General features: G+C 37.8%; 1 protein-coding gene across 1 annotated transcript in view; it reads right to left on the reverse strand.

Moving 5' to 3' along the window:
• The window catches only part of eif3hb (eukaryotic translation initiation factor 3, subunit H, b), a 75,119-nt gene that overhangs the window by 57,913 nt on the left and 4,266 nt on the right, over positions 1-12,940 (reverse strand). The window contains 1 exon segment of the mRNA NM_001292628.1: positions 5,915-6,071. Coding sequence (NP_001279557.1) covers positions 5,915-6,071 — 157 coding nt within the window.

Here is a 12,940-nt window from a genome sequence, read left to right on the forward strand (position 1 = left end):
TTTCACATATAAAGCTTCAGAACCAAAAAGCAAATTATCAAAGTAGATAAATTACTTATTAAAAATCCATTTTGAAAATTACTGCAACCCTAAATTACATTCCCAGTACGCTATAATATAATTTAAATGGTCAGTATTACGTAACTGAATATTCTAACTCTATTGCTGATTCTTATACTTTGATAATAATACACTTTTTACAACAATATACCACAGACATCATGTCAACCCATCTTGAAACAAAATCAATTGGGACTGAGTTTCAACAATTTTACTGGAATCCATTTGCTGAGATCATCCTGAGGAAATGGGTTGAGTAGGACAATGGACAATGATTACCACCACTGCAATATAAATACAAAGGTACAATGTAAGGTAGCCCCATCCTTCAGCTTTCACTAAATAGCTATCACTGGATGTCATCTTTGTAAAATAAGTGCAATTCTGTCAACACAGAGCCATTTCCCCAAAGATTTAAAAATTGACATCGGAATCAGATAAGCAAGGTACATCCCTGCAGGGGCACAGTGCGCATTACAGACACAGGGTAATTTCCATGTGTAGGTGACAATATATATGTGGAACTCTCTAGTATGTACCAATGTGCCAGACATCTGGCTGATCAAAAAAATTAAAAGTATATAATTCTTCAAAAATAAATATACCTGCCCAAAACAAACAATTATCTGGAAATTTGTATTAATGAATGTCAGTAACCCAAATCATGGAAAGTCATATTTTATAAATTCCCACAGATTGTGTGGACTCAGAAAGCTTCTGTAATTATCTTTACTTATATTATCCTATCTAGTTAATCTACTTCAGATTCTGAATGAAACGTCAATTAATAAGATATTTCAAGAATGTCCCAAAAGGACTTTGTCCAAGATTAATTGAACGGCTTCTGGCTTGGTAAAATTGTCCATTGTCTCCAAAAAGTTCCACTTCAGCACAGATCAACTCTTATTTGTGGAAATTAATACAGTTTGTACTTTTGATGCATTTGTTTTACATTAAAAACATAACTAAAATATGAAAGAGGCCCATAACTATAGAACTACAAAAGCTGACAAGTCAAAATGCAAGCACGACTGAGTTATCCAAGTCCTAATAAAATCCAGGTGCTCTTGAATATTCTATGCATTTATTAGTTCAGCCCTTCAAACAGCCTCCTGGTGAAAAACTGGATATTTTTCTTCAGTAAATATTAGGACATTTATGGCACATGCCTGTAAAATATACAGCCACTACATTTTACAGTAAATCCTGTGAAGCGCTTTGAGATGTCATGCTGATATGAAAGGCTTTATATCAAATGAAAGGATGACTTATTTATAGGATTATTTAAAAGAAAGTTCACTATGGCCTTCTAATTCCATGGGGCAGAAGAATATTTGCTCATTACAAAGTAAACTGGAATATTTAAGGAACTGCAAATGTATGTGCTTCTCATTCAGTTCGTATTTGTACATAAACAGGAATCTCTAGAATATTGTGTGCCCAATTAGAATGAGAGGTAATTAATTTTTAAAAACATCAGTGGCAATGTTTTGCCTACTGATACAATTCTTTGTCTCCAGTCATGTTCTACTAGTCATTTTGCATTTTAAATATAGTATCTATACAACAGATGGTAACACACACAACTACTATTGATGTATAGTTTGCTCATTATTTAATCAAAAAGACCTCAATACGAAAGATTGGTTTCTAGTGGATCCTAATGTTGAATATAGATTTTTTAAACCAGAAAATGAAAGAGGCCCCTTAAATACATATGCATTCTTGCATAATTCATCTTTTCAAACGTCCTCTTTTGTACATCTTGCTGAGCTCTTTAATAACAAGAAACAGAACATGCTAGTAAATTATATCAGTAATGATATAGAAAATTATTCCAATAAAAGTACATCTTGAAATTCATTGAAATAAAAAATTTAATTTTGTGCGTTTTTGAATCACTACTTAAGGAAAATACTTGAAATTCAATTAAAGATCACTTCCAGTAGTTTTTCATCCTACTGCATTACATAGCAAGCAATCCATACAAAACATACAGAAACAGCCCTGTCAAAGTGACAAATGACATTCTGTCCATCTGCGACCAGGGCTCCCTCTGCCTCGTCGTCCTCCTTGACATCTCTGCTGCCTTCAACACCATTAACCACTCTATCCTCATCCACCGCCTCTCCTCTCACCCCAACCTTCATGGCTCTGTCCTTGACTGGTTCAGATCGTTCCTCTCACATTGTCTCCATTTCACCTCCACAACCGTTTTCTCCTCTAGCCCCCGCACCGTCTCTTGCAGCGTTCCTCAGGGCTCTGCTCTTGGTCCCCTCCTCTTCAATATCTATATGCTTCACCTTGGTGACATCATCCGCAGGCATGGAGTCAACTTCTACATGTATGTCGATAACACCCAACTCTACCTCTATCCTTGAATCCAGGACCACTGCTGTCCTGACAGAATGTCTGTCAGACATCAAGTCCTCGATGAGACCTAACTTTCTTCAGTTGAATGACAATAAGACCGAGGCTCTCCTGATTGGCTCCTGTCAGTACCTCCACACCTCAGGCACTGACAGCATCGCCATCCATGGTTGCACTCTCCACCCTACTAAGCCAGTCCGGAACCTTGGCGTTTCGTTTGACCCTCAAGTATCCTTTTTATCCCACATCCGTGTCATGACCCGCTCTGTCTTCCCCCACCTCCGCAACATCGCCCGGCTCCGCCAATGTCTCACACTGCAAGTCGCTGAAACCCTCATACACGCATTCATTACATCGAGGCTTGACTGTGAAAACTCCTTGCTTGTCGGCCTCCCCAACTCCTCCCTTCACAGGCTGCAGATCATCCAGAACCCTGCAGCCCATGTCCTCTCCCAGACCAGGCTCCGTGTCCCTATCAACCCCATCTTCACCCAACTCCACTGGCTTCCCATCACACAGAGGATACAGTTCAAGATCCTGGTCCTCACCTTCAAAGCCCTCCATGGTCTCGTTCCCCCACCCACCTGCAACCTCCTAACCCTCTACCATCCTGCCGGCTCCCTCCGCTCAGCGGGCTCTGGCCTGATTCACTTCCCCCGCCTCACCCACCCACCACTGGCAGGCGGGCCTTCTGCCACTCCGCCCCCACCCTCTGTAACTACATCCCGCAGTACCTCCGCCGTGACCCTTCCATTGCCTCCTTCAAGATCCATCTCAAAACCCTTCTCTTCAACCGTGCTTTCGATCATCCTGCTTCCACCCCTGTCCTCCACTCTCCCCAAACCCGAGCCCCAGCTCGGGTCCAAAACTCTAAGACTCTCCATCACCTTGGGACGTCCCCTTGATGTGAAAGGAGCAATACAAATGTAATTATGTTGTTGTTATTTTATAAACCTTTCATTCTATAAAGCACAACATTAAAAAGGTCTAGTTCTCTTCCTACTCAATGCAGTGTACTAACTGTACTAAGCTTGTTTCCACTTAAATACAGTTATGTACTATCCTCACCCAACTGTTATAATATACTTTGAAAATATTGTTTTGTAATATTAAGTACAGCAAAATCTTCCAACAATTTCCACTGAAAATGGCAACCACACCCGCAACCAAACTGGACCTCTGAATAAGAACAGGAAATTTCTGTTTGCAGCACTTACCTTCAGATCAGCTAATTTTTGGGGATGAAAATTTATTAATAACAAATGGAGCATTGAATCTTTAAAATCAACAAAGCTTGCTGGTTTAGAGCAATATGCTGCATCAACATACTGCAATGACATTCTGTTGTGTTAGACAAGCCACATAGAGAATAATAATAATAATGCGCAAAAAGCGCATTTAAAATCCATGGGAATACATTTATGATGGTGGCAGTCAATCACCCCAATATACAGTATCTTCTGAGCTAAAATGGTTGTTCAGAATGCACCAGCATTTTAAGAGCCTGGTGAGTTTCTGGGGAAAGTGGCCTTTCAACCCACACAGTTTAAGGCTTGAGTTTAGAACAGTTGTACATTTCCTGAACCAATTCTTTTAGACAATGATATAAAGATGTGATTGCCCAATTAATTGCTCAGAGGTAGAATTAACTATTTAGGAGAATGGCAGATCACTAGATATTTTCTTTAGATAATCTCCACCTGAATTATCAAAACTATTCTCATTAAATAGAGTATTTGTGCCTGGAATACATATTTTGAAACAGTACATTACCACTACTTACTGAAACTTAATTAATTCCTTTCCAGTTTTATAATATGTAATCATGCCTCAAAAGTCTCAAAATGTCTTTGCTTGCATGCTATCCGTTTGAGTTGGCATCTAAAGGCTATTTCAATATGCTCACAATAACCCATAAGAGAAATTCACTCCAAATATTTGGCTGCTTTTTATTTAGAGAAGTTAAATGTCGTGAATAAATGCAGCTTTTGATGGTTCATTTACTGGACTTCAGCTCAAATTACATTCAATGTATCCCCTCTACGCAGCTATCTCAAGTCAAACAGAATAAATAATTTGGAGAGCTAAATCACTCTTCATGGCAATTTCCACATCTTTCTTAAATATTTCCATTGCATACTTCATCTCAAACTGACGGTTTGCGACCTATTCCAAGGCCTCCAGCAATGTAGCTCTCTGAGGTGTTAAGTGTATGAGAGCATCTTGCATAGAACTCCAATTGCCCTCCCTCCAGGATAGAGCCTGGCTCTGCTAAATCCTCAGGTGTACAGATAAGATTGGAAATTCTACTTTCCTCCTCTTGTGAGATTCACATTGCAGTTCTGTTGTATTCACCAGCATAAACACAAACTTCATTGCCGGTGGAAATGCTCTTTAAACTTCACCATTATTCTTTAATAGCATTAAAGAATTAAAGCATTAAAGTTCCTTTAAATGGAAATAAGCAGGAGGAAACAAGAATCAACCATTAAACATTATACAGCACCCTCAAGTTTGTCAATTTGACTTCTAAAAGTAAAAAAAAGCCAAATGTTGCAGCGAATGCAAAGCATGCATACAAACCAAAGAATTAGCCTTTTATATTTCAACTCAAAATGAAACATCCTAACAAAATTGAGGAATAACTACAATACTGTATTCTGATACTGAAAAGCAGTGATAAATTTAAGTAAGTCTTGGTTGTACCAATGATAACAGTATTTATTGACAACACTGAACTAGATCAATTAAATCATTCATTACTGAAGAGTTAATTTGGCATAAGGCCTTCCCATTTCAATTTGGTGCTCACGTGAAATAAATAAGATAAATTAACTCAAAGCAAAAATCATATATATACTGGAGTGAGGTTTCAAAGTTTCCATTATTATTTTTGGGGAATGAGATAGAACACCTTAAAGTCTTTGTTGCAAAGTCAAACTGAACTTATTGGGCTGTTGCCAGAAGTATTGATTTTTTTTCCGTTTTGGAAGGGAAACACAGTAATGAGCATTTCCTTTTCAATCAGAATAAGCTTCAAACCACCATAAAGTTGAAAACTACTGTTTAAATAGCGCCATCGTGTGGTGAAAAATCTGACAAGGAAATTAAAAGTAAAGAAATACCACCGCACACCCCACCCCCAGAGAAGGTTGAAAGCTGACAATATTTTAACTCTGGCTTTGCCACAATCCACTTGTTAAAATTCGAATGCTTATTCATTGAGATATTAGTTAGAATATTTAGAAACCTAGAATTGTGGTGCGATGGGACTAGAGTATAGAGTTTCATTGAGGAAGCGGAAAAGTTTCTGAAAATCAAAAGCATCCAGGGATTTTGGATAAGGAGAGTTGTGTGCACCAAAGAAATCTTTTGAGACATTACATGGTTCGCCTACCCGGATCAACTTTTTACTCTTGCTATTACTGTTACTAATATTCCAAGTTCCAAATTGAATTGAACTTTCCTATGATCCACAGCATACCTTCGTCAAAGTCAGCATCCTCTTCTGTGTGCTGAGGGAAAGGGAAGCAGTTGGTAATTTCAAGACGATCATCAACTACTAGCCCCAAAAGCACTCCTTGAACTACTTCACTGCCTTGACCCTCCTCCTGGAAATGTTTGATGATCTTCAGCACAACCTGTAGGACAAACGACAATTCCACGATGAAAACTCATCTTCAACTATTTCTGAATTTACATTATATAATCACGAATTCAGCAACAGGTTCTTCAAAAAGCTGTCTTTTTTTCCCCCCCAGGGACAAGTTTAATGCAGCATATTTTAGACTGAAATTGATTCAGTAGTAAAGGTAAACTAAATATGGAATTCTAGATTAGCAAAAGAGGAGCAAATTCGCCCACAAAATACAGTCAATCTACTTTACAATATAGAATGTGAAGCGCTTTGAGACGTCTCAATGACATGATAAGGCACAATATCAAATACAAATGAATGTCCAATGTGTAGGCCCACTACTAAGTTTGTGAATCCATTATGATTCTTGTGGCAAGAAGCAGATGACAGGTATTTTAAAAGGAACTGCAACTAAAGCAAGGGAAGTTAAACATCTCTGAACAGAAAGCGTGACCACACTTTGAATGAACAATATACCATGCAATAACAACATTTTGAAAACTCATAACTTATAAAAGTCCTTAAAGTGAAAGAATTGAACTACATCACTATCTGGAGCACTGCTGTTTTGTTCTGTCAACATGACTGGGCACAGCATAAACATCGAGTTATTTTACATAAAATTCAAGTTTATTATGAAATGTCAATTTCAGGTTGTTTGTATTTACTTGTAACAAAATTCATGCAGATTTTTGAAGTTCAATACTGGAGATCATTTTTGTTGGGCATAATTTTATGTTTGACACTACTTTTATTATTATGGGGTTCCTCACATAAACTAACAGGCATAAACATAAACATCGATTTTACAGGTGCAAATACACCAGTTTGGGGAACTAATTGAGAAAACAGACTAATTGTTGATGTGCAGTAATAACTGATTGCATTCAAAGAAGTACAGTGTTGAAGTAACAAGGAATCATGCATTATCTAGCAAATAATGGCTAGAGGCAGCGACATTAGGTTGTCAAGAGAATAAATCATGCTGGGTCAAGCACGAAAGGTTGACATTATTAGAAATGAATCAATCCTTTCAAAACCAGCCTGGTAGCTTATTAACCAGGATTTAAGCACAGGACTATCAATTAGCTTATCTGTAAATGTTCTAACGACTAACATTAATTTCAGCGTAAATGAAAAAAAAGAAAGCATATGGTGCACAATGCTGAAGAAATTTCAGCAACAACAGTACAACAATTTGAATTTATAAGGCACCCTTCATGCAGGATAGCATCTCACAGTGAAAAGGAAGGTCTTCAGGCACAATCTAAAGATGGGCAAGGAGGGGCAAGGTGGAGGAAACAAGGCAGAGAGTTTCATAGTTTCGGGGCATAGTGGCTGAAGGCAGCAAAAGGGACATACAGAAGGCCGGAGCCAGCTGAGCAAACGTGGTAGGTAGTAGAGTGGAGTGTAAGCAGGTCAGAGCGGAAGGGAGGTGACAAGGTATGAAGTGATTTGTATGCGAGTGTGAGGATATTCTAATCGATGCATGGGGATCTTGAAATCGATCTGATTTTAAGTAGATTGGATAGAACGATTTGGCATGCAACTTCAAATAAATATCCAATGAATGGCCATTCACTTTAGTAAACCAAAATTCTCCATATGATTTTACTACTTGTTGTGCAAATAAAGAGTAAAGGCTGCCTTTAAGGGACTGAGCAGTACAATGTGTTTGAATAATGTACCTTTACCTCTATAATTTGGGTTCTAAATGCATTACAGGCTGAGGGGAAAGTCTCTTCCATCACAAATGTAAGCATCCTTGTAGGCAAATGTCTACAGGATAATCTGGTCCTAAATTATCAGATTCAGTCAAACAGGTCAGAGATAATAGTCAGCGTGGCAAAGGACATTTTTCACAGCAGTATAGCAGTGAGAGGGAGCTTTACTCTGCATCTAACTGAGCTAATATGGTATCTGGCCTGAAAGTGCAGGATACAGATGGTAGCTGCCAAAATCAGAAGAGCCCAACATTCTTCACATCACGGTGAGGACATAATGCTCAAGAAATACATTTTTGAAAAGATCCATTTATTCTACAAAGCTCACGCCAGAGTGCAATTTCTAGTGTAAATATTCCACCCATCCACCATTAGTCATACTATACTGATATCAAGTTTCAGCTCATTCACCAAGGACAGACATCACTTTGCTGGTCCAAAACTGTCAAGCTTTTGATCTACTCTTTGGCTGTCCAGGCAACATAACTTTACTCCTATTCATCGGGTTTTTTTTAAAAAAGAGGTTCAAATGCTGTAAACTTTGGACCGGTACCTGGAGTGAGATTCCTATGATGGCAGTCGGAATGGAAAATAAATTAAGATTAACCAATTTATTCCCCCCCAAATAAAACAAAGTTTGTGATGCTTCAGTGACTCACCCAACTTTTTGAAGCAGTATATTAGACCCACTAACGGTTGAAAAGAGCTCATGGCTCTAAATCTATAAATACAAACCCTGATCAGAACAGTAAAGAGTTTAAAAAGGGAGCTTCACCAATGGTTACCTTTTTTGGACATCATTTTAAAAAAACTTAACATTTTCTGCTGATAAAAGAAAATCAGCATGTACAGAAAGGAATGAAAGTGATTGAAAATCACATCAGTAGGCTTTAGTCCACAGCCTGCAGTAATCATTTCAGTCGTATGTTAAATCGAGTCTCTTATGCTGCTGGACACACTCATCTACAAATCACTTCATGTCCTGGCACCTCCCCATCTCTCCAATCTACACACATTCCACTCCTCTACCTGCCCCCTTTGCTCGGTCAGCACCGGCTTCTGCAAGCCCCTCAACATCACCATCAGCAGCCGTGATTTCAGCCACTATGATCAAAACCTCTAGAAATCTCTGCCTCAATCCCTCTGCTTTACCCCCTCTTTGCCTGTCTTCAGATCTCATCACTCAGTCACTCCGCCTCGACCCTCCTTAGCCTCCTTCAAGTCCCACTTCAAGACCCTCCTCAAGACCATGCCATCGGCCACCCACCTTCCTCTCCCCTCCCTTCCTCCCCCCGCCCCCAAAACCCAGCTCGGGTCTGAAATGCTGTACTCTGTCCAGCGCCTTGGGATGTCCTGCCAACGTGAAAGGCGCTATACAAATGTAATCTTGTTGTTGTTGAAGACTTTCCTCTTCGATCGTACCTACAGTCACCTCCCCGTTCTCCCCAACATGAGTCTGATATGTATGAAAGCTGATTGTACTGAACACAGTAGCTAGAGCAGCATTTCCCTGATTTATCAGAGACATTTAAAATAATAATGGACAGAAGAAGCAAGAAGTTTAATGAAGTTGTGTGTTGTTAATATCAATAAAAAATTATTTTGTTGCTATATCATGCTATACATTTGGTACAACGCCTGTCACATCGGGAGGACGCCCCAAATAGCTTCATACTGTGAAATGTAGAGTTTGTATTTTTTTAAAAAAGTCAGCTAACCCAGTAGCCAATTTGCTCATTGTAATGTCCTACAAACAGACCCAAAGTGAATGACCAACTTTATTTGTTGGCCAGGGCAAATAAACCATCTGGGTTAATAACATGGTTCTATCTGAAACAGTTTTCTTTGTCAAAAACCACTGACTTGATTTTTCGCCAATTCCATCAGTCACCATTTTAGAAATGTGTCCAAAAGCTATGCTATTCCAAAGTGTCTTATGTTTCCTTTTCAAATAAATTGAATTCAGTTTGAAAGATGACACCACAGTAGCATTTCAGCAATATTTGGCTAAGATGGCCTTAAGTCTCACTTACAGTATGTAAGTCCTTCAAAATAACTTAAAATCAACTGCTATAAAGTGGTAGAGAAGGATCTCCCTTTCAGATGCATTAAATTCGCCAGATTTAATGCTCGCGATGGGTCTCTGCTACAATCAGCAATTCTTGAGTGGACCATCTATTTGTTGAGCTAACGTACCAAACAATCACTCACTCCCATTGGTCAAAATAACATTGGAACAGTTTGTGACTCAAAAAATCAAGGCAATATTTTTTAATTAAAATCCTTGAAAAGGTAATATGTTGGTCAGTCTCCAATTTATTTGAACATGTGAAAAAATTAAACTGGAAAAACAATGCAGAATCAAATTTCGCCCGTTTAAAATTGGCAACGTGCTCACAAAAACAGCCTTTTGGACAGGAGAAGAAATTATTCCAAAGTATTTACAGTCCAAATTCAGAGACAGCATCTGCTCTGAAATGAATTTTAGAGTTATGGCACATGAAGTCTTAAAATGGACTAGTTAAGACATTCCCAAACAAGCTTTCCACTTTTAATTTAATTTTACAAAAACACACAGCTACACTGACTAACACAACTGGTTCCAAGTGCAGATCAACAGACTGTTACTGGATCACTTTAAAATCAAGTACCGGGAACATGAATTCATTGTTGACAGTTATTGAATACTGTACAAGTTTTCCCCATTTAGAGATCTCCTCCATGGAGTCATGCTTTCCTTCTATTTGCTCACTAAAACAGCAAACGAAAGATTTGAAAATAAAACCGAGTCAGTCAGACTAAATTGTTAGCATTTTCGCCTTCACTCTCGTTAGACTAATGCTCCAATGCATATATAATATATATACATATAGCTATCTCCTCCCTAGTTTCCCTGAGGATCTCTGGGTGCAGTCCAGCTGGATCAGGTGCCTTGCCCTCTTTACGTGTAATTCATTTAACGCTTCCCTTCTTCCTATATTAACTATTGCGATTTTATACCTTGCTTTTTTTAAATTCACTACATTTTAGAGCAATTTTTGCTGAACGCTTAAGACATGAATGATGCGATAAAACTCTATATCAAATGCACAGATTATTATGACTATTATTATCATTAATAAAAGTAAGGCATGTCATCAGTCAAAGTTTTCTTACTTGCAGCCTATTTCAACTACCATTGTAGGTGTTAGGGAAACAGACAGCAAAATAGAACTCAATATATTTAAAAAATATCTCTCGTTTATTGTCATTTACAAAGTTATAAAACATTTGAGTTGAAGTGAGGTTATAAAAACACTTGCAGCTTAGGCCATCAGAGAGACAAACTCACCCGGATAAAATGGAAACATTGAACAAACCATTGCTGAAAGTAAATATATTCACAACCCCAAATAAATCCAGTCTATTTGATGTTAAAAACTAAAGCAGTGTGGATGTTAATTCACAGCTAATCAATGTCAGAAAAATGAGCTTCAAACCTTTAAATTGAGCTCCACAAGTTCCTCAATCTTGACGAAATGCAAGCAATAATTAAGTCCTTCAATCCTTTTCATCTTTCTTTCATCCCACAAGCCATTGTATCTGATTGTTTATGCAATAATGCTTTCCGAAACATGAATTTTTACTTAAAAAAAGCAGCATCTGAACGTCAGGCTGATGGGTTAAAGATGCATCAATGCATAATTGGAATCTATACAATTTAAAACTCAGAAGTGCAAATGGATAAAATAATTGGCCTACCTTACCTGAGATGGAACCAGAATTTTTGTGATTAATTGCATTTTGAAAATTACAATGAACTAAAGCCATTGGCTGCTTTGGAAATTTCAAATGAAGACATTGAGGAAGAATTACTTAAGCAAATCAGTTTAACAAATCCATATCAGACTAGAGTATTCTCTTCCTTGTTTTCTTTTTGGATGGGCCTATTTACAATTTTGGATATGAGCGTAAGAAACCTATATATGTTTATGTGTTCAGGTTTCCATTCCTTCATCACTAAACTTCTGTGTAATCTCTCACTCTGCCAGTCTGTGACTCTACCTCTCGTTTATGTGGTCACACCTTTTTTTCTTATCTCTTTGCTCACCATATTCACCAGAATGAAAATATCTACCTCAAACAAAATCAAAGGTGAACAAGATGCGCTGATAGGCTGCCCTGTGATTTATGCCACTGATGTCAAAAGGAAAATATTCTACATACATTGAACAAGTTAAAATGAAATTAAATAACGTCAGTAAAATTGTCATAAGCCACAGATTTGAACATACTGTACTTGTATATTTTATATTCATTCAAATAAAAAACAGAGGCGAAACCAATGTGTTGCTCAGTTAGTTGTAATGTTTATGCACCATTTAGAATATTTTAGTTCGGAAATATAGAGAATACCGTCACTGAATTGCATTACATTTGCAATTACTTTTAGCATACTTTTTTGCCTTTTCAATTAAACTATCAGTGATTAGAGGAGCTCCTGGTCCCAAAGACAAAAGCTTTAAGTAGTCATGGGGAGTCCTCCCGTCATGAAAGGTGCTATATAAATGTAATTTTGTTGTTGTTTAAGTGGATTGTCCTTGGGAGAAAATGGCATGAGTGGTACAATGTAGATAATTAAAACACAATTATGAGCAGATGGAAGGTTTCAACTATCCTTGTTCATTCCCTGACGTATTCAGCATTGTGCAAAACCTTTAAATCTCACCATTGGTAAATGTTATTCCGTACAAACAGCACAGTAATAATTACATTATGATACAATCCAATACAGTACCATCAACAGATGGCACATCAAAGTACCGGCACAATGCACCTGCAGTTCTTGTCATAATAACAAGCACCTATAATTTCTCCTCCTAAAGCATTACAGATGGTAGCAGCAGCAGGCCATTATCAGAAACTGAAAATTTACAGCTTTTTAAAAATATGATAATCTGGTCAAGCAACAATAATTTAATGTGCTACAGACGGGGAGTCCCAGATTTCACAACCAACTTCGTTCAATGTTCATACTTCATATTTTAGAAGATGGGGTGATTCAACTGAAGCAAGATGATCCAGCACTGGACCCAGCAAAAGCAAGCTGTTCTACAAATATACAGAACCAAAATATTTTTTAAAGAACTTGCAATCCACAAGTAATGTC

This window comes from Callorhinchus milii, unplaced genomic scaffold (genome assembly GCF_018977255.1).
Source record: "Callorhinchus milii isolate IMCB2004 unplaced genomic scaffold, IMCB_Cmil_1.0 Scaffold2, whole genome shotgun sequence".
Classification (NCBI taxonomy): Eukaryota; Metazoa; Chordata; class Chondrichthyes; order Chimaeriformes; family Callorhinchidae; genus Callorhinchus; species Callorhinchus milii.